General features: G+C 40.1%; 1 protein-coding gene and 1 gene segment (V, D, J or C); both read left to right on the top strand.

Annotated features, from left to right (window-relative positions):
- Positions 1–22487, top strand: part of LOC138223914 (NLR family CARD domain-containing protein 3-like) — a 296882-nt gene that overhangs the window by 170457 nt on the left and 103938 nt on the right. The window lies entirely within an intron of this gene.
- On the top strand, positions 1644–6855 carry LOC138223959 (Ig lambda-3 chain C region-like). The segment is given in 3 exon segments: positions 1644–1652; positions 2638–2719; positions 6307–6855. Coding segments are annotated over 3 exon segments (420 nt in total).

Here is a 22487-nt window from a genome sequence, read left to right on the forward strand (position 1 = left end):
GTCTGGAATACTTCTTATGTATGATTCATAAACTGAACATTAATTAAATCCTTCACCCTTTCCAGTTTTAGCCTTGAAACTTGAGAGTTTATCATTTTTCCAAACAAGGATTCGAGGATACAGGAAGAAAGCATGAGACAGCTTTTTTCACAAACAATTGTGAAATCTATCTAGATTTTTCACATTCTTTGTTTTTTTTGTAACACTGAATATTTATCTTGATCACACTTTTTGTTAGAAAACAATTTGTTTCCATGTGAGAAAAATTATAGCTTTTCACCACATCATGCTGTAACATCTTGTACATCACTACACAGTATGTACACATACAAAATAGAAGATCAAGCCTTTTACAAAAACAGACAGTTTCAATTGAAGTTCACGGACAATGGTTCTGCAGTCTAATATGTGATCTTGCTGTTTTAGATAGTGAGGTTGCTTGAATGACTTTTTACTGTTTGTAATCTGTGGTGCATTTAATTACTGTTATTTCAACTGTAGCCATAGTCAACAACCCATGTTAACACCTGTGTGTGCAAAGCACCAGTGAACTTACAATTAAAGAAAGGATTCGATGTGCACAGTTTCTGTGCTCTTGAAACACTGGCACTGGGCAGGAAGGCTGCAGGACTGTAAGATATATATTAATTGGGAAACCAGGCAGAAACCAGGGGGATCTGTTGGGAGAATCTTCGAGGATCACTTCAGTACTCCAGGCTTACAAGGGTTGCTTGTGTTCTTCACGGCTCTTACTCACTTCACAAGGGGAATGTTGTTTTGTTGTTGGTGTGTTAGGATAGGAAATGGAAACAAAGTGCCAGGATTAGGAGTCAAGGCAAGATCTGAATGAAATGCAGAAAGACACTGACCATGAAACAGAGGAGGAGTCTTTCAAAAGAGTCTTAATGGATTATGGATCAGATTGATAGTCCAACCAGCAGTTTCTTTTATTGCTCAAATCTTCTTTAGGTTCAAGGAGACTTATCATTTAACAAGAGCAAATGATAAAAATTGACACAATTTGTCTTGTGGAAGAGGGTGCTCATGAATTCAAAGTCCTTGTTTATCCAGGATGAGGAATTAAAGGCAATTTCCTGACTCATTAACTTGTGTAAATGGGAAACATCATCAGACAAATACAAAGGGAGACATCATCACAGAGTCCTGAGATCTTGAGATCCTGCCTCATTGGGTCTTTGGGGAAAATGAGATGAGTCTTTGACACACGACTTCTGCCCTTTCCTGCTGGACAGTGTGAGCAGGACACAAGATAGGAGAAGATGTTGGTCTGAAAATGTTTCTAACAGAGGAACAGGAATTCTGGACTTTCCATAAATCATGGAGTGACCTCTTTCTTGATTTAGAACTTCTTGACATCCTGAAGGATATTACAAAATCTTCAATGATCCTGAAACCACTTGGCCCACAGTCCATTCATGACTGTATTTCATGGGAATAACGTACAGTGGCTGGAAACTGCATACTTTACTGACCTTTACATGAAACTGAAATCAACCTTTCATATTTGGAATGTGTGGTCTTTGGATGATTTTTTAAACTTTCTAGAGATTCATTACTTTTATTGCACTGTGGATTCATCTTGGAATACATTTAATCACAATCCTGAGGAAAGAGACAAAGGTATGTTAAGTGTAAGTAAGTCACATGTGAATCAAGAATAGTCTATGATCAGAAATGACCTCCAGGTGTTATACAATCATAGGACAAATTAGAAACCTTACTTCCATTGTGTGTTGATGGTTCTACACAACAGCTTATATACAGTTTTGTTTCAGGAAATATATAGAATTTGTTTCAGAAGGCAAAGTCTTCTAAAATTAAGGTAAATTACACAAAGAATAGAATCAAATGTTGCACAGTGAAGAAAGACAAGGGAATCAGAGATTGGAAAGATAAACTTCACAAGAAACAGAAGTATCGAACTGTGTGTCCAAGTGTCTTCAATCCCATTAGTGTTCACTCATTACAGCAGAGACAGCAACACTAAATTCCTCTGTCAGACTTGGGGCAAGAGTTAGTCATCAGACTCTACTAAAACTGCAGCATTGCATCTAGTGGATATACTGTGTTGCACAAATTTCAGATTACAAATGCTTCTGTTAACAAAGACAGATTAAACAACATTGATTTATATATATATGTCCAGAAACCTTTAATTTACAGCTTACATTCAGGTCTTGGGTTCAGGCAGGTTTAGTGACATTTGGGTTAAATGCAACAACAGGTTGGCTTTCAAAGTCTTGTTTTCCAGTGAACAGTTTGCTCCAGTCTTCTGAACTCTAAATAAACCAACATTCCCTCTCTTAAAATTGGTCCTCTATTCAAAAATACTTTGTTCTTTTTTCATTGTCATTTGCTACATTTAACCTCTAAGCATGTATGATTCCTTTAAAAAGATGAGGAGAACATTTAACTGTGAAACATAAAGCTATGAAAATCTCTCTGTAAGTGTCCTGCATTTCATCCAACATATAGCCCTTGTGTTTTGTTCTTGAAAATAAAGTGCATTTAAAATTGTGATAGAGACAAATAACATGTTATAATTACAAAGGTGAAAGAAAAGCATTATTGGCAGTAGGCAGTGTATTGAAGAGCAGGGTCTGTTCTCTGCAGTAGCAGGAGGTTTTTGTACAGCATCTCTATGGCAGTGAAGCACTGTGGTACACTTTCGGACAAGGCACCAAGGTGGTGGTCAAATGTAAGTGACTTCTCTTCTTTTATTCAACTCCACAGGCTTGTTTGACTTTTCAAACGTTTTTATGATGTTTTAACTGTTATTCTGTGTTCTTTGTGCCTCCTGATCTTGGTCATTCTTAACCGATGTACAGTGCAGAATATTTATGGTTGAGGAGGGAAATCTTGACAGGACAGAAGCTGTTTCAGTTGAGCTTCTTCTGCGACATTTTCCTCTCTCATGATCCTCAACGATCTTGGGTGATCCAGTCTTCTGGGCTGGTTTGTGGAATTAATACTGATTCTTTCACAGGGAAACGAAACTTTCACACACTAACCCTCTTTGTAAAAAGATCTAAATGTAGAGTTTGAGAGTTTTGGGGGGCACTTAATGAGAGAAATAAAAGAGGAAAGACTCAAACTCAGTATGTTTATTTCTAAAAGAGGTATTTTAAACTCATCTGAACTGCAGCACAGTAATATCATCATGAACTAAACTGAGGTATTAAAGTATAGTGATTACATAAGCAGGCAGTGCACAGGAGAGCTGGGTGCTCTCTCTGGAGGTTTTTGTACAGCCTCTCTATGGTAATAAAACACTGTGGTGGACTTTCGGGCAAGGAACCAAGGTGGTGGTGAAATGTAAGTGACTTTTCTTTCTCTCAACTCAGCAGACTTTTCTTGTCTTTTCAAATGTTTTTATGATGTTTTAACTGTGGTCCTGTGTACTTTGTGCCTCCTGATCTTGGTCATTCTTAACTGATGTACAGCACAGAATATTTATGGTTGAGGAGGGAAATCTTGTCAGGACAGCAGCTGCTTCAGTCGAGCTTCTTCTGCAGCATTTCCCTCTCTCATGATCTTCAACGATCTTGGGTGACCCAGTCTTCTGGGCTGGTTCATGAAATTAATGCTGATTCTTTCACAGGGAAAAGAAGCTTTCACACAAACGTTCTTTGTTAAGAGATCTGAATGTAGAGTTTAATTCATGCTCTTAATTATAGAAACAAAAGAGGAAAGACTCAAACTCATGTTCACTTACAAAAGAGGTATTTTGAAGCAGCACAGTAATATCACCATTTACTAAACTGAGATATTTAAGTGTTGGAATCCAAGTGATCATAGAGCGGGCAGTGCACAGGAGAGCTGGGTGCTCTCTCTGGAGGTTTTTGTACAGCCTCTCTATGGTAATAAAACACTGTGGCTCACTTTTGGACAAGGAACCAAGGTGGTGGTGAAATGTAAGTGACTTCTCTTCTTTCTCTCAACTCAGCAGACTTGAAAGTCCTGGAATGTTTACATTTTAGCAGTTTAGAATCTTTAATTTCTCCTGGAGCCAGACTGTCCTGTAACATTATGCTTCAGAACCTGCTTACTTTTGAATCAGCTCTAGCCCAGTCTCTTCTGTAACATGTCCAGCTGTAATAATCACAATCAGCCGTGCTGTGTTCAGGTTGGCTTTCAAAGTCTTCTCTGAACTTTTTGTTCCAGTCTTCCGAACTCTAAATTACCCCCAGCTTTTCTAGTGGTCAATTCAAAAATGCTTTTTATAAATGTTCAAACGGGGAAGAATGTTTCCACTCCCAGTGTCAGTGACTGAAATCTGTTTTATTGTTTTCTTATCCTTGTATTTTGTGCCAGGTTGTTAAAAGTAAATCAAGATCAGGCACTTCACTTACAAATTTAAATTTTCTATGCAGGCTAAAAACAAACCTCCAAAACTCCACTAATAGTGGTGTTCCTAATACTAATGAATTCCTATTGCCAGTCAGATTTGACATAAAGACTGCAGTGAGTCTAATCACTGCAGTTCACGTTCAGACAGGACTGGTGAAGAAAACTGTTTTTTTTTTTTTTTATTGTATTTACTCAGCAGAGAAAAACAAAACCTCTTTAGGCTCTAAAGTATACAATTTTTAAATATGATTAAAAGCAATTACAAGGCAGTTTTGATCTTCATCAGAAGTAAGGCTATTTTTCAATACACCTTTACGGATCTGCAGGCAGTTCTAACTGAACTGGAGGCTGCTGTCACTGTTGAGGCTGAGGTCAACTGACATTTTAAAATTCACCCCATTTGTGATGGAATGGTTTTCTAAAGATGGTTTTCCTTAGACAGAGACATTATGTAAAGATAGAAATGATCAACATTCAATGTCTACTACTTCCAGTAACACTAGAATAGTGTAGGAATTTACAAATCATCATCATTATTTTCAATATTAAATTAAATTAATTTCAGTTGATTAATCACCTTTGTTATAGTAGTAATTAAATTAATAATGATATTGATATTAGTGTAATGCACTGCAGTATGTTCATATTAATATATTAATATACTTGCAATCCACAACTGCTATCTTTAATTATCTATAAATGATCAAGTAATGATCAGATGGGCTGATGAAAAAATAGTATTTGAGAACGTAATCACGGACAAACTGCAGGTAAGTCTTTTATACTTTTTTATGTGTAGAAATTGATTACTTCAAATGTACTGATCAGCACAGGATCAAAAGCGTTGAAGTTATTTTATGAACCTTGTGAAAGTATTTCAATTTAAATCTTCAGGTTTTGTTGCAGCTGTTTCTTCAGACACATTTTCCTCTGCTGTGCTGCTCAGTAAAGCATGAAGTGGAACACAGATGACAGACCTAGCGCAGTTGTTTTATTAATAATGCCTAATGATAGTATTAGACTTTAATTTATATACAGTACGAACTCAAAAAATCATTTTAAAGTGCTTATACATTGCGGGCATGTGTGTTTACATGATTCTTGTCACATTTTGTAACAAATGAAAATTATTCCAGCACTACTCAAGTCCAGACCAGCATCAGCCTGTGCTTTTTCCAGTCTCAGCTAACAATTACCTCCACAGCTGAAGTTTAGTTTACAGCGCAGAGAAGTGACACTTACAGTATAATGTTTAATAAGATCCTGTGAAGTGATATGTGTTGCAGATATATTAATACATGTTGTCTTTAAATTGAGAAGATTCTGCATTGGCTTATTTCAAGTCTTTCATGCAGACAATCCTCCTAAAATAATCACTATTTGTTGATTTTGAATTTCAGCAGGAGGTGGAATGGGGAGTTAGTTCACTTGGTGGCCCTGTCTAAGTATCAGTGAACTCATTGGAAACTGGGCTGGCTGATTCAGCAGACCTGTTCTCTCTGTATCAGAGGCGAACAGGCTGCTCAGGGTCACAGCCTGGAGTCAAGGCTGGTCCAGGACACCTGGTGCAGAGAACTCAGGCGCCACGATTCCAGTGACGAGTCATCAGAACCTCAGAAAGGCTCCAAACAAGCAGAGACCTGTCCTGCTCACTAGGATACTTGTAGCACATTGATCTAAGGATGTCAAGGGGCTCCTTTGAAAGCATTCTCATTTATGATATGTGTAACTTTAAAATATATGTATTGATGTTAATTGTTGGGTTTCAAAACTACAGATACAGGAGTAAAAGGAAACCTGATCTTTGTTTAGAAGCGCATGTGGTGTTTCTAGGAGTCCCAAAATGTGGTGTGTGTTGTCAAAGTTAGTGAGGCTCAGTCTTCTGCTGTACACCAGTCCTGACTCTCTTCCCTGCTCTGTCTTGCTCTCTCCTAGCTGGCGCCAGCGTGAAGCCCACAGTGTCGCTGTTCCCCCCGTCCCCCAGTGAGCTGTCCGCCAACTCGGCCACACTGCTCTGCCTGCTCAGCGGCTACTCCCCCGAGGGGGCCAGCGTGGAGTGGACGGTGGACGGCTCCAAAGTGACCAGCGGGGTCCTGACCAGTGCTGAGGAGGGGAGGGACGGCAAGTTCAGCCGCAGCAGCTCCCTGAAGCTGAGCAAGGCCGAGTGGGAGGCCAAGGAGGAGTACGTGTGCACGGTGACCCACGACAACTCGCCGGCCTCCTACAGCGTCCACAGGAGTCAGTGCATGGGCGCCGCGGCGTGATGCTGTCCTGGGAGAAGAGGGGAAGAGCCGCCCTCCCCTCGGCCCCAGTGTGTCTGCAGATCCTGTCGAGCCACGCAGCAGCTCAATAGCCTTGCATGTTAGTCTCAGCCTCCGGCCGTCACTAGAGCTTGTCTGCTAACTGGTGTGTGTTTGTGTAGTCTAGGACATTTTTCATTGTTTGTTTCGCTCTAGATGTTCAAATAAAATATTGAAGTCAGAATCTGGAGTTGTGTCACTCTTTTTGTATGCGTTTGATTTTCTGAAAAGGAATATAAGATCTCCGGGTTGAGAAAGGCCCCAGTTTGACCCTGTGGCACAGAGAGCATCCATATCAGAGGCAGCTGGCAGCTCTGACAGGGGGTCAAAGCCAGTGAGGGTAAACCGTCTTCTTATTACAATATAAATAATAATTTAATTGATTTACCTGACATCTTCATCATCAAAGATACCCAAAAATTAAAGAACTTAAAAATAATAATAAACTTTATTTTATATAGTGCCTTTAAAGGTGGCTTCTCAAAGCGCTTTACAGAATGACAACAACAATAATAAAAAGAATACACAAGATAAAACACAATTACAATATACAGAGAAGACCGTGGATGGTGGTACTAAGTATAGTAGGAGCAGAAGGGTAAAGAATGGAACCAGTTCAGAAAAGGCTCTTCTAAAGAAGAAGGTTTTGAGTCTGGATTTGAAGGAGATTAGAGAAGGTGACTCTCTGATATCCTTGGGGAGAGAGGATATCAAGTATTATCATACAGTACATAATAATATATAATGTAGATTATATAACATGATATGTAGAGTGGATGAATTAAAAAATCTTCTTTCATGGGTTATTATCAAACAATTCAGTGACTAAACGTAATGCAGCACAAGGGACAGAGACTTCAGTGAAACAGCAGGTCAGTTCGATGCAGAGTCGAGACAGCAGGGGCCTGAGGAGGCTGGAGACACACAGGTGTGTCTGGGGATCTGGCTCCACCTCAGGGGTGGACAACCAGCAGCACTGGAGGCTGGGGAGCAAAGAGAAGCAACAGCTGGGCTTGAACAGAGAGGAGGGGGAAGAATGAGAGATTATATATATTATATGTGTATTGAGTACTGACACTGTGAAACTTTTCACATTACTGTGAGTTGCAAACTGAGCACTGACACGCTAGGATCTACAGTACCACAGTGTTTTCAAATTAACAATTGTTTTTCCTGCATAGTGACAAAAAGAGTCAGCACACAATTCTGTGCTTGTCCTGTTGTTACTTGTCCTGTTTCTAATCTTTCATAGTTTGTATACATTTTGCAACATGTCTTTGCATTTCACATCTATTTATCTAGTAGTAACGTTTACACACCCTGTAAGTATATATCACCAGAATACATGTATCACATCTGATATAAATCAGAATAAGGAATATGGTCTTATAATGAGACCTCAGGCCAGCTCAATGGAGAGTCAGACTGCAGGGTCCTGAGGAGGCTGGAGATACCCAGGAGTGTCCAACAGGAGGCCAGTTGGCTCATCTTGCTTATTTGTCAGTTTAGTAGCAAATTGAATCTAAAATTTTTCTTAAATGTGCCTAGAGTTTGGGCCTCAACTACCAGGGTGACATATTCTAGATACCCAGAACAGTTTGGTTACAGCATCAATTTTTATTTTCCATCCTGTATTATTTCCGTTTTAGTTACTTACTTTGCATCCTTGTTTGACTTCTGAGTGTGTAAAAGTCCCTATGTTGAATCTGTCTATAACCCATAACAGTGTGTATATCTGGAACAAATCTCTCAATTTCCTCTGTTCTAGTCTGATGAGATTTAGCTCCTTTAACTTGTCTGTACATGATAATCCACTGAAACTAGAATTTATTATTGTTGCTCTTCATTTAACTCTTTCTCAGACTGCATTCTCCTTTTTGATATGTTGCCTAAAACTGAAAACAATTTTCTAAATCAAGCCTTAGAATTGCCTTGTAAACCTTGAGTATAACCTCCCTGGAAATAGATTCAACACTTCCTGCTCTACACTCTAGCGTTCAGTTTGCTTTACTGATTCCCCACATTGTCTGGATGAAGACATAGAACAATTTACCAGATCTCTTTTGTGTGTAACATCCTGCAGCCCAGACTCATCTATGCTAAATATACACAATGTACACAACATTTTCCTCCTACCTGCCTGTGTCACTGTGCACTTATGTTAAATTTCATACCAGGTGTCTTCCCAATTACTGATTTTGTCTTTAAAGTCTTATTTAGTTCCCTTACAACTGTTTCTGTGTTAACCACTCTCTCTCTCTAGTTTGATAACTATACCTGAAGCTGATGTTTATATGGAACAGGAAGATGATGGGCCAAAAACACATCCTTGAGGTACACCACTAGTTTCATCTGCCCAGATAAGTGTGGCACCCCTTAAGATTATGCACTATGCACTTAAGGCTATGAACATTATGTTCCCTGTTAGTCAGTTACCAATCCATATATATAAAGAAAGGAGACCTGAACAGTGAATTTTGCAGTGCTGTGAATGTTTTGTGCCTTGACCATCGTGAGTTCTGTTGAATTTCACTCACATTTCAGAGAAAGGTGTCTTTGTTCCTTCTTTCCTTTTAAGCCATGAGGTGTTTTGGTCTCTGGTCCATTTTAAGCTTCAAGGTGCATTTTCACTAAACTCTACTGGACACTGTTATTGTTTTTTTACTTCAAGTTCTCCGCTTAACTGTCTAGTCACTTCAAAGCACATAAACAACAAACCAAATAAAAGGTGTTCCTAATTAATTCAATGATTAGTGATTATATAAAAAAAATCTGCAGATCTAAAGGAGCTACTTGCAAATGTAAGTGGTAAGAATGGGCAGACAATCATCCTCTAACTTGTACTTGTAGCTTTCTCTTACAGACAGTCTGACAGAAAGGGCTCAACCGGTGAAGGCACCTTTTGGAGTTCAGGCTGGACTCTAAAGAGCTGGACTGAATCTATGATATCATTTACTCACTACCATAACTTAAACACACACACACAACACAGACACAGACACACTCACACCAGGGCCAATCTCCCATAAGCCAATTAACCTGACAGTATTTGAACTGTGGCAGGAAAACAGAGCACCCGGAGAAACCACTAAGAGAATATACAGACTCCACACAGACAGCACCCCACGTCCAGAATTGAACCCAGGACCCCAGTGCTGCCAGGCCACACTATCCCTGCTATCATTATCATAAGTACAATTTAACAGAGTCTTCTAATAAACTGTCTCTCTCCTTCCAGGACCCAGCTACTGTCTCTTTGACACTACCTGTGCTGAATCTACAACAGTCATTTCCAAAACCGTCAGTACCTACCATCAATCTTAATTTGTAGTGTGTGAGCACTGGCCTTTTCCTAGGGATCAGCCTTTAATGTTTGTGAGGATTTTGGGGGGTTTTCATCTTAATTATTTTAATTACCATGCTGTACTGTGAATGGCCAGTGTGAATATTAATATTAATCGTGTTAAAGTCTTTAAAAACCTCAGAGGGAACTGCACAGTATTCTAAGTGCCAAAGAAAGAGAGTCAATTAATCTATCATGAAGGGATACGGGTGATGGTCTGTGAGACTGGAGCTGCCTGCTGCTCTCTGAGAGACTCTCACACCTGCAGCTGGTCTATTACGGGAGCGCGTCGGTCACGCTGGGGCACCTGCGCATCTCGCTATGCAAATCCTCTCGGCAGCGGTTTCGCTTTCTCCTCCCCGTCTTCCAGTTTCACAGCCAGAAATAGCCCGGGGGTGGCGGGGCAGCGGAGCACGGCCGGGGAGATTTGCCTGCCGTGGCAGAGAGCCAGCCGGGCGCACAGCGCAGTGGTTTCGGAGAGCCCAGCTGTCTGAGCCACAGGCAGGACCTCAGGAGGAGGAGCTCAGCTGCGTCGTTCAACAATTTGACTACATGAGAGACGGAGAACGAGGTGCTGTAACGATGCACAGATAATGAATTCAGATTTCTAGATTTAATGTAATTCTCCGAGACTGAAGCCTTCTGGAACTGTTATTTAGAAAGACGTTCAAGTTGGGAGCTGTGTCAGCGTGCGTACTATAGGCTGCAAAGGAACAGGTAAAGGTTTATTCCAGGCTTAAAGGAAAAGAAAAAAAAGACGTTGCAGGTGAGAGAAGAAGGATCCACAGCTGAAACGTTGTGTCTGCTTTCTTTTCAGCATGGAATAAACCTTTACCTGATCGTTTACAAAGATCTGACATATTAAAAGAATAATACAGATTAATTTGACTAATAAATCTAAATTCCCACCAGAAATCTTAATTCACAGTTTGTAAGCACTGGCCTTTTTCTATGGATTATTTTCTAACATTTGTGTAGATTTTTTGTGGTTCCCCATTTTATTGATTTTAATTACTATATTATCCAGGTGTCAGAGTCTGAATTTTACTTATTAATCTGTAGTACACAGATAATATATCATATCTAGCAAATAATTTACTAATATAACTTCATTTACAATTCCCTACCTGTAATTTTGAGCATTAAAATGACCATTTTATTTATACATCTGACATGCGCTTTAATTGCAAACAGGTTTAGTCTGAGTGCTGTATGAATGTTGGTTAACTCCTGTTTTTACTGCATTGATGAATGATGACAACAGCATTAAGAAACAGTTAATCAGAAACTTAATCTGCCTGGGCTCTTGTAAAATCGGCTTGTAAGGAATTAGTTTTACTTTTTTAGCTTGTTCTCACACTGAATCCAGGATTCTAGCCTGTTTCTTAAATATTACGGCATCAAGTACTTTGTGAAACGATTCATACTGAACACTGTTTACTCAGTGTTATTTACTCATCTGGTGTTGTTTCTCTTATTAAACCGCACCCAGTTGTGAACCTCTGTGTGAACTTTATACAGTAATACATCTAGTATATGCCAGTATAAATCTTATAAAACATACAGTACAATGGATATTGTGGAGGTTTAGACATTTATTTTTTTGATAACCTGAGATCTGGACATTTCTATCTTAATTTTCACTGTAAGATTGGAGAGGTCTGTGTGAGGGATGAATTGCTCTTGAATGGGGGCAGGGTGATTACCCAACTCAAAAAAAAACTTTCCAGGGGTTAGGTTACTTAGACAATATGTTTTTACATGGTTTTATTGGAAAGATGCAGTTTGCTTATATCAGACATCCAGATATAATATTGATGCTGCTGTATTTTGGAAATACTTCCCATGTTTATGTTGTATTCTTGATTTGAGAAAGTGTTACTTGCTGCTGTTTTGTACACATTATAATGATGTACAGTAAGCATGTTATCGAATCCCTAGTCATTGCAGCAGAATCGGGCCAAAGATGTATTTTGACCTTTTCAACATTCCCTGGAGTCTACAAGTTAATTCAGCCACAATGATTTTATACAAAGTTGCAGCTTTTTTATGATATCACCACAGTGTTATTTGGTTAGCAGAGTATTTTTTTTGTTTTTCCTTGTTCCTGTCAGCTTGTAATGCTCTAATTGTCTTTATGCTTTCTCTCAGGAATGTCACCACTTAAAGTTTGTACAGTATCTTGTGACAGATGGATCTTATGGTAGTTTGGGAATAATCTCTATGAAAAACATTATTTTAAACCTGTCTGTTGAATCTGTCTGTACCGATCACAGCAAAACAAAAGAAATGTGCTGAATTCAGAGGAACTAATCTAGGATAAACTGTGGCAAAAAGTGAAAGATGAACACAAAGCTTAACAAAGCAGGAAAATGTTCAAAATACTGTGAATATATACAGTATGTGATCTTTCAGAAAGTTTTTTTATTTAATTGAATGTGAAAATTATAATATCTCTGCTTTCCTGGAAAATGGAGGTATTAGTAATGTAAAATGAGGACTTAGACATCCTACAAAGTATTTTACCTGTTGTAAATACTGTACACATACAGTACTGCACTGTAGTGGTAATATGTTACTGCTCTCACTGGGTAGAAAAAAGCTATTATTCTTGGAAACAAATTGCAGCGTTTCAGATTGTGTATGACTCTTCCAGGCTGTATTAAGATTAATGTAGTTTTGAAGCTGAGGTAACCAACTGCTATTCTTTGTGCTGGAAGTGACTCAGCAGAGTTACCAGCAGTGGCAGGAAATGGCAGGAGAATTGAAGGAGAGTCTTCAGTCTGTTCACTTGCATTTCAGATGCAGTATATACAGTATATATCTTATTATACACAACTAAGACACGCATCACATAAATTACAATCCACAGGGAGTTCTGGGATAAATAAACCTTTATTTTTCTGTGTGCTTCTCCTTCAACTGTAATTGAAATTTTTAACAGTTTACTGTTACTTTTTTAAGTAAAGTGTCAGAATTTGCATTTTGATTTAAGTTATAAATTAAATGCCCAAATGTCGCACTTGTAATAGTAACAATCACTCTTTACAGTTTTGCAGTTAGATAAAGAAATAAAGATTTACTTTAAAAGTAATATGTGTCATTGGATTTCTTGTTCAATTAGCAGGAAAATATTGTGATTCCACAAAGACAATGTAAAATACAATAGAAATGCCGACAGTGGAGCACGGAAGCGTACGGAGGCTTATTATAATAAAATCTCATTTATACGAAATGGCATTGCGTTTATACGATAAAAGTATCTTGTATACAGTGCCTTGCGAAAGTATTCGGCCCCCTTGAACTTTTCAACCTTTTGCCACATTTCAGGCTTCAAACAAAGATATAATTTTTTTATTTTATGTGAAGAATCACCAACAAGTGGGACACAATTGTGAAGTGGAACGAAATCTATTGGATTTTTGAAACTTTTTTAACTAATAAAAATATGAAAAGTGGGGCGTGCAAAATTATTCGGCCCCCTTGCGTTAATACTTTGTAGAGCCACCTTTTGCTGCGATTACAGCTGCAAGTCGCTTGGGGTATGTCTCTATCAGTTTTGCACATCGAGAGACTGAAATTCTTGCCCATTCTTCCTTGCAAAACAGCTCGAGCTCAGTGAGGTTGGATGGAGAGCGTTTGTGAACAGCAGTTTTCAGCTCTTTCCACAGATTCTCGATTGGATTCAGGTCTGGACTTTGACTTGGCCATTCAAACACCTGGATACGTTTATTTGTGAACCATTCCTTTGTAGATTTTGCTGTATGTTTGGGATCATTGTCTTGTTGGAAGATAAATCTCCGTCCCAGTTTCAGGTCTTTTGCAGACTCCAATAGGTTTTCATCCAGAATGGTCCTGTATTTGGCTGCATCCATCTTCCCCTCAATTTTAACCATCTTCCCTGTCCCTGCTGAAGAAAAGCAGGCCCAAACCATGATGCTGCCACCACCATGTTTGACAGTGGGGATGGTGTGTTGAGGGTGATGAGCTGTGTTGCTTTTACGCCAAACATATCGTTTTGCATTGTGGCCAAAAAGTTCGATTTTGGTTTCATCTGACCAGAGCACCTTCTTCCACATGTTTGGGGTGTCTCCCAGGTGGCTTGTGGCAAACTTTAGACGAGACTTTTTATGGATATCTTTGAGAAATGGCTTTCTTCTTGCCACTCTTCCATAAAGGCCAGATTTGTGCAGTGTAAGACTGATTGTTGTCCTATGGACAGACTCTCCCACCTCAGCTGTAGTTCTCTGCAGTTCATCCAGAGTGATCATGGGCCTCTTGGCTGCATCTCTGATCAGTCTTCTCCTTGTCTGAGCTGAAAGTTTAGAGGGACGGCCAGGTCTTGGTAGATTTGCAGTGGTCTGATACTCCTTCCATTTCAAGATGATCGCTTGCACAGTGCTCCTTGGGATGTTTGAAGCTTGGGAAATCTTTTTGTATCCAAATCCGGCTTTAAACTTCTCCACAACAGTATTACGGACCTGCCTGGTGTGTTCCTTGGTCTTCATGATGCTCTCTGCGCTTTCAACAGAACCTTGAGACTATCACAGAGCAGGTGCATTTATACAGAGACTTGATTACACACAGGTGGATTCTATTTATCACCATCAGTCATTTAGGACAACATTGGATCATTCAGAGATCCTCGCTGAACTTCTGGAGTGAGTTTGCTGCACTGAAAGTAAAGGGGCCGAATAATTTTGCACGCCCCACTTTTCATTTTTTTATTAGTTAAAAAAGTTTCAAAAATCCAATAGATTTCGTTCCACTTCACAATTGTGTCCCACTTGTTGGTGATTCTTCACATAAAATAAAAAATTTATATCTTTATGTTTGAAGCCTGAAATGTGGCAAAAGGTTGAAAAGTTCAAGGGGGCCGAATACTTTCGCAAGGCACTGTATATGACACATGTATTGCATTTACACAATAGTTAATTTGTGAACAATGTTGCCTACTATATTAATACTGTATATTGCATTGTACCGTTTATTGTAACGAGACGGGGTCAGCGAGGATGGAGACAGGAACTCAGGCTCTTTTTAAATCTCAGCGCTTTATAGTCAGACATGCGTCTGGCTCAGCTCCAGCAACAGAGAAAGTGAGAAAAGAGAGAAACAGGGTAGAACACCCTGGGGTCATTTCATGTTCAGTACGTGGTATAGAGTGGTAAGCGGGTACAGATATAAAAGGATAACTATTTACAGGGACCCTGGCAACCTATCCAGGGTGTACACCCGTTCAGAATGGTCAGCGGCACCGGCCAGTGGCTGTCCTGGTCCCCGCCCTGACCACTACTACTACTCCCGTCCTGCCCCTCGCCGCGCACCCCAGCCGGGCGCAACGCCAGTCGAGGACGCCACAATATGAAATAATACTGTCCCCTGCAAAGTAACATTGACTTAAACAACAGCAGAACATTTGCACACTCCTCTTTTCGGAAAAAAAAAAACAATTGAAAGGAACACGTGTTCTGTCTTTTGTATACATGAAGTACAACGCCGTGTCAGTAAATACGGAAGCGCATTGCTCCCACAAATGGTAAAAAATCGTGCCTTATCTCGTAATTACGAGATAGCAATGATTACTTCAGTGTATATACAGTACAGTACAACCGGTTGTGTTGTGAACTGAACGCATGTAGAAGCTACCGTGAGCTTGGCTGGCACTTTCGGTTAAATGATCTTGTCAATGTCCTGCGCTGCAGAATTTGTACGGATTTACTTTCAATTGGGGTTCATAATGAAGTCTTGCGATTTTTAGCAAGTATGAACAGAATCATTATAAGCATGACGACCAGTTGTGTGGGATTTAGAGATCAAAGCAATGATGGCTCCGTTATGAACAGTTAAACGTGCAATCAGCTCCACTGCTTAAAACTGCAAGACCGCACGGAGCGATAGAAGTAATCTATGGCGATCGTGCTGTCGCATGGTTACATAAAGTACGCGAGAATTACAATCTCGTATGAAAAAATTCCTTATCGAGGATTTTGTTTTCCTTGGTGGCAGCAATGCGCTTCCGTAAGTAAGCATTCCCAGGTTAAACGCGTATCGTTTTCGCCGTTTCTGTGAGAACGGACGTCACGGCTTTCCAAACTTTCAGTATGTTCTTCTTGATGTGAAGCTGCAGATACTGTACATGTCCCGTACATACTGTAGGTTGTACATTGCCTCCTCTTTAAACATTGAACGCAATACGTTCACTTAACTTGATAGCAAGACTTATGCCAAGTGTTATCGCTGGAAACAGTAAACGGAACGCCAACCGTGTGCAAGCTGTAATACGGGTTGTGCCGTCCTGGAATTCTTTTTTTTCAAAACGTTTTTGTTTGGCATTACCCTGTCTCTGTACACATGCACATCCGTGCAAACGTACACACAAATATTGTTTCTTCTCCCATCAAAATGCACTTTTCCTGCATTTTGCTGTGTAAATCCAAATTCAAATGTATTTGATGTAGACACTGTAGTCTAATAGCTTTTAATAATTATTATAATTGCTTACACTTATACTGTTCTGTATAATGATTACTTTTTTGTAAGAGGCTGCACAGAGATAACTGTATTATTAGTCAACAGAGGGCAGCACTGAAAACTGAATTGAGAGTCTCCGTCTCTGCTAGCAAACGCTGCTGCTCTTACTGATGTGACTCTTGTCTCAGTGTAATTACAGTATTACTGACACTAGAGGGCAGCACTGAACACTGAATTGAGAGTCTCAGTTTTTCCCCAAAAAACACTGTTCTGCTCCTCTTACTGTGACACTTGTCTCAGTGTGTGAGAACAATGCTGCTCTTTCATTTCTCCCTGCCTGTCCAACACATTGTTTCATCCTATAAATACAGCTTCTCTTAAGAATTTAGTCTGCCTGATATTGAGATACCTCACCTGTGAACCTGTCTGAGATGCTTTGCTGCCTCACACCTCTTCTTTGTACTTCGGGATGTTCACCAGTTTCACTCTGTTTCATCCGTTTCTGTATATGATGCACTGAAAGTATTGAAGTAGGAAACAGCATTTGAATCTACAGCTCATAACAAAAAAAAACTTGCAGTACAACAATTATACTTTAAGATTACAGTTTAGAGGGTATCTTTGAAACCAACCTTCAATAAAAGTGATATGCTGCCAAGGTCTGGCAAGATTATTATCTCTGAGTCAACATACAGTATGTGTTTTCTTGTAAATAGAGAAGTGTTGGACAATATGAGGTTGTGCAGCTACACAACCCTTCTCTGAGTTCACCAGCCCCGGTTCTGAGCTGTAAAACAGACCAGCTCTACTGGGTTCCAAACTGTACGTTTGGAAAGCTGTGTCATTTCAACTTGTCACAGAAACAGCGATAAACATGCATTTACCCCAGTATTGCTCACTGACACTGTGCTCTACTTCATGTACACAAAAGACAGAATACGTGAAACTGTACAAACGTACTGTTCATGGGTTTTCTACCAACTCTTTAAACATTGAACAGAATATATTTACGATGACTTGACACTAAGATGTAATACCTATGTTGGCTTACTTTTACTGTTATTATTGGTCACTCATTAAATCTTTAAACACAAAAAACTTTATGCCAGCAACCATATCACCCTGCAACTCACAACTGGCAGCCCACTGAAGCTTAGCAGGTGTGAGCCTGCTCAGTACCTGGATGGGAGACGCCTGGGAAAAACTAAGAATGGTGCTGGAAGGGGTGTCAGTGTGACCAATAGGGGGAACTTACCCTGTGGTCTGTGTGGTTCCTAATGCCATTCCTAATTATGGAGACACTATTCTGTAAAAAGATGGTGTCCTGGTTCACTGTTACTATAAATCCCAGGGCATTTCTCAAAAAAGAGTGGGGTTGTAACCCTGATGTCCTAGCCAAATTTCCCATGGCCCTTACCAATCATGGCCTCAATGGCAATAATCCCCCTCTTTGTCACTCTGCTGTCCTCCCCACTGAGAGCTGGTGTGTGTGGAGCGTTCTGGTGCGCTATGGCTGCTGTTGCATCATCCAGGTGGGGCTGCACAATTGTGGCGGTGGAGGGGATCCCCATTACCTGTAAAGTGCTTTGAGTGGGTGTCCAGAGTGTCAGTGAACAATACTGGTGCATGTTTGTTGCCGTTTCTGTGACAAGTAGAAATGACACAGCTTTCCAAACGTACAGTATGTTATTCTTGTTGTGAAACAATACCTGCAGAGATTATGAACCAGGTTAGATTGTGCTCAGAGTGATACTGTTAATACAAAACAGTAAAGAAAACCAATATTGAGTTGAGCTCTGAATGTCTGAAGCCCAATGAGAGCCCAGAAATCCTATGCAGACTCCACCCACATTCAGTCTGTCCCTGTGAGTGTGAAGGGATCAGAGCCCAGTGGAGCTGGTCTGTTTTACAGCTCAGAACCGGGGCTGGTGAACCCAGAGAAGGGTTTTGTAGCTGCACAGCCCCGTATTGTCCAACACTTTTCTACTTACAAGAAAACACATATATTGACCCAGAGATAATAATCTTGCCAGACCTTGGCAGCATATCACTCCTATTGAAGGTTGGTTTCAAAGATACCCTCTCAACTGTAATCTTAAAGTATAATTATTGCACTGCAGATTCAAATGCTGTTCTTACTTCAATACTTTCAGTGCATCATATACAGAAACTGATGAAACAGAGTGAAACTGGTGAACATCCTGAAGTACAAAGAAGAAGTGTGAGGCAGCAAAGCATCTCAGACAGGTTCACAGGTGAGGTATCTCAATATCAGGCAGACTGGATTCTTAGGAGAGGCTGTATTGATAGTATGAAACAATCTGTTGGACAGGCTGGGTGAAATGAAAGAGCAGCACTGTTTTCACACACTGAGACAAGTGTCACATAAGAGGAGCAGAGTAGTGTTTTTTTGGGGGAAAGACTGAGACTCTCAATTCAGTCTTCAGTGCTGCCCTCTAGTGTCAGTAATATGGCAATTACACTGAGACAAGAGTCACATCAGTTAGCAGAGCAGCAGCGTTTGCTAGCAGAGACGAGACTCTCAATTCAGTTTTCAGTGCTGCCCTCTGTTGACTAATAATACAGTAATCCCTGTGCAGCTTTTACAAAAAATTAATCATTATACAGAACAGTCTTGTGTGCAAAACTCTTAATACAATGATTCAAATGACTCAAATGAGGAGCAACAATTCTATAATTTTATAAATGGAAGTGAAGAATTCAGTCAAAACTGTAACTTTTAATGATTCAAACAAAAAAGGAAAATGGTCACTTTTAAATTGGCTCCTCAAGCAGAATAATTTGCTCTAAAGTGCAGTTTACTGTACATCAGTCACACTTTGTGCACATCTATCACAGAACCTCTTTGAAGACAGAAATTTGAATATAGTAACACAAGTCAAGATAAACATACAAATACAATCAATCCATATCTCTCTTATTGGCCTATTTAGGCATTATGTTTGATATTGCATAATTAGGCAGTTGGTGCAGCTCTAATTTCATTTGAGACAGTGGCATATCTGTGTTGTTGACCTCAACTGTTGACCTGTCACCCCTCACGGTGGACTTTCTGGACATCTCAATCCCCGCTTGGGGCAGGGCAGTGTGCTTCCCTGTGAGGGAACCCCGCTCTCGAGTGCTTCGCTCACGTGGTAAATAAAGATCGACGGGCGATCCGTGAAGGACTTGCCCCCGCGGATCCCATCCTTCTCCCAGGACCATTCTTTTAAGACCAGGAAGAGTTCAGTCCAGCTGGCAAAGTGGACGCTCCGCAGGGCCTCTCTCCTGTGCAGGGCGAAAGAGGGGTTAAATCTGATGTTCAGAGACTCCTTGACTGTGCCGGTGGACAGGAGGGAGTCCTCGGCCATTGTTTCGACCGAGTTGTCCGTTTCGTGTCTGTTTGTAGCCTGGACACCCCCACTGGTCTGATTTATTTCCAAAACTCATGAATCCAGAAGCACACAGCTGCTCAAAGGTCTTTACTCACAGCCTGAGGCAGCAGATCTGTGCTTCCATCTCTTTTGTAAAACCTGGGGGAAACAGATCAGAAGGACAGATAATTTTTGTTATTTTTATGTTCCTTCCCATTTTCCAGTACTGTCAATCTGAAAACATCATAAATATGAATATGGTCTCTGTATTAGAATGACTATGTGTCTCAAGACTATAATATGTCATCTCAACACTTTTTGATTGTTTTAGGGAAGAGTCACAAGGTCTAATAGAAATTTAGAGCTGCAGAGATTCTTATTCAGACATTCTCTAGCAGGGATCATACTGCATAGTTCACAAGGAATAACAGCATCCAGGAATAAGGTGCTTTACAGATATTTGATCATTTGATTATAAAAAGTTTTGGTTTTATCTGCTTGGTTATGAGGAAGCCTATAGATGACCAGACGAGGAGGCTCGACCTCCAAAAAGAAACAAGTGAACCCCAAAACCACACTGCAGAAACAGACAGAAGGAACATTGAAATATAAACATAACATTAAAGGAGAAGGACATTAAAAACTGTGGGACACTCTGACACAGAGACTGACCATCAGCCTGTGTGTCACCTGAGCGACATTTGTTGTCCCAGAGAGAAACTGGGCCAGTCAGTGTGTCCGGTCTCACTCTCTCTGTCAAGATACTGTTACTGACTGTGAACAACCCTGTTACAGCCCGAACTGATCTGTCTAAAATGGAATACTGTAAATATCTGAGACATGTTAAAACAAAACGGGCACATTACAGGAAGTAAATGAATAATACTTGGCTTTTTATGCATTTTAGTTGAGTAAATCTTTATGTGAGTGAAAATACAGTTTGGAGGAACAATTTCTTTAGTTCTGTCAATGCTGCCTGGCAGCACTGGGGCCTGGATTCAATTTTATTTCAATTTCTATTTCAATTCAATTCAGAGTGCTAACTGTGTGGAGTTTGCATGTTCTCCTCATGTTCTCATGCGTAAAATTAACCCCGGCGTGAGTGTGTGTGATTGTGTCTGGCTGCCCTGCAATGGATGGGAATCTCATCCAGAGTGTATCCAGCCTTCTACCCTTTGTAAGTAACACAAGTAATGTGGCATCGTATTGCATTCTGTATATATGTGTTTCTTATGATTCTCCTTTCTCTTCTTGTATCTTTCTTTTTTTTTGGTATCTCTGTTATTTCAAGCAAACCACAAAACAAAAGGTTCGGTTTGGCATTAAGTTTACTTTGACTTTGTGCCCCATTACTGGTTAATGTGGTTAGGAAATGGATGGGTGGGTTTATTTTTCTGTGCCACCAGGAAACATACTTCTCATGAGCATGATGAATACCAGAGATATCAGCTGAGATCAGTACAGTACATTGCTTTCCAGCCTTATTATCAAAATTATTGAAATGAGAAATAATATAATTATATTTCTTTGAATACTGTGACTACTGTATGTTGAATGATCTCTTATAGTAGTATAATAAACCTGATTAAGTGCACCTGCAGGAGGTCCCAGCTGCAGCAGTGCAGTCACTGTGCAGTCCTGCTGAGGGAGGTTTTTGTACGGCTGTGTAACACTGTGTGAACACAGGAGTACTGCCAGTGTAGTGGAAACTCTGACAGTAATAATCTGCTGCATCTTCAGCCTGGACTCCTGTGATGGTCAGAGTGAAGTCAGTCCCAGATCCACTGCCACTGAAACGCTCTGGGATCCCAGTTTGACGGGTAGTTGCTCCATAGATCAGGAGTTTAGGAGCTTCCCCAGCTTTCTGTTGATACCAGGCTAGGTAATCATTACTAAACACTGCAGGACTAGTCTTACAGCTCACAGTGACTGTCTGTCCAGAGAGAACAGATTTCACTGCTGGAGTCTGAGTCACAGTAAACTGTCCACTGGATTCTGAAAACAAGAAAAAACATGGTGAGTGCAGAAATTTAATAACTAGAATACTTTAATTTCTTTAAGCTATTTTACACTTATATGTAAATCTTTTGTACATAATACTGTAAAAGATATATACTACATCACAAATTAAAAATATACTGTATACAGTATACTGTATATGTTAACATCAACACCTAGCCAAGTATTAAATTATACCCTGAGCAGAGATGACGAGTGCCCAGATGAAAATGGTGATGAAGGTCATTGTGGCTGTGGGTTCTGTTGCCATTAAGGGCAGCTCTCAGTCATGAAGTGTTAAACTCATAGGGCTATAAACACTCCCAGAGCACTGAAGCATGTGCTGTCAATGCAAAGTGTCTCTTCTATGCAAATTGTCTCCTGGGTTCAGCAGCACTTGTAGCCAGTCAGTGCTGGAAACACAGGCTTGGTGTTGTGTGTTGTGACAGAGCAAGATGAGCAGTTTAGCATGAACTCTCCCAGGACAGCAGGACTAGACAGAGAGCAGCTTTATAAGGAGCAGAGGATGAGAAGTTAACTTCTTCTTAATGTTCAGTACATGCACTACATTTTATATAAACATAACAATAGACAGGTTTTGAGATTTCATAATCATTTAAACATGTT

This window comes from Lepisosteus oculatus, chromosome 18 (assembly GCF_040954835.1).
Source record: "Lepisosteus oculatus isolate fLepOcu1 chromosome 18, fLepOcu1.hap2, whole genome shotgun sequence".
NCBI classification, from domain to species: Eukaryota; Metazoa; Chordata; class Actinopteri; order Semionotiformes; family Lepisosteidae; genus Lepisosteus; species Lepisosteus oculatus.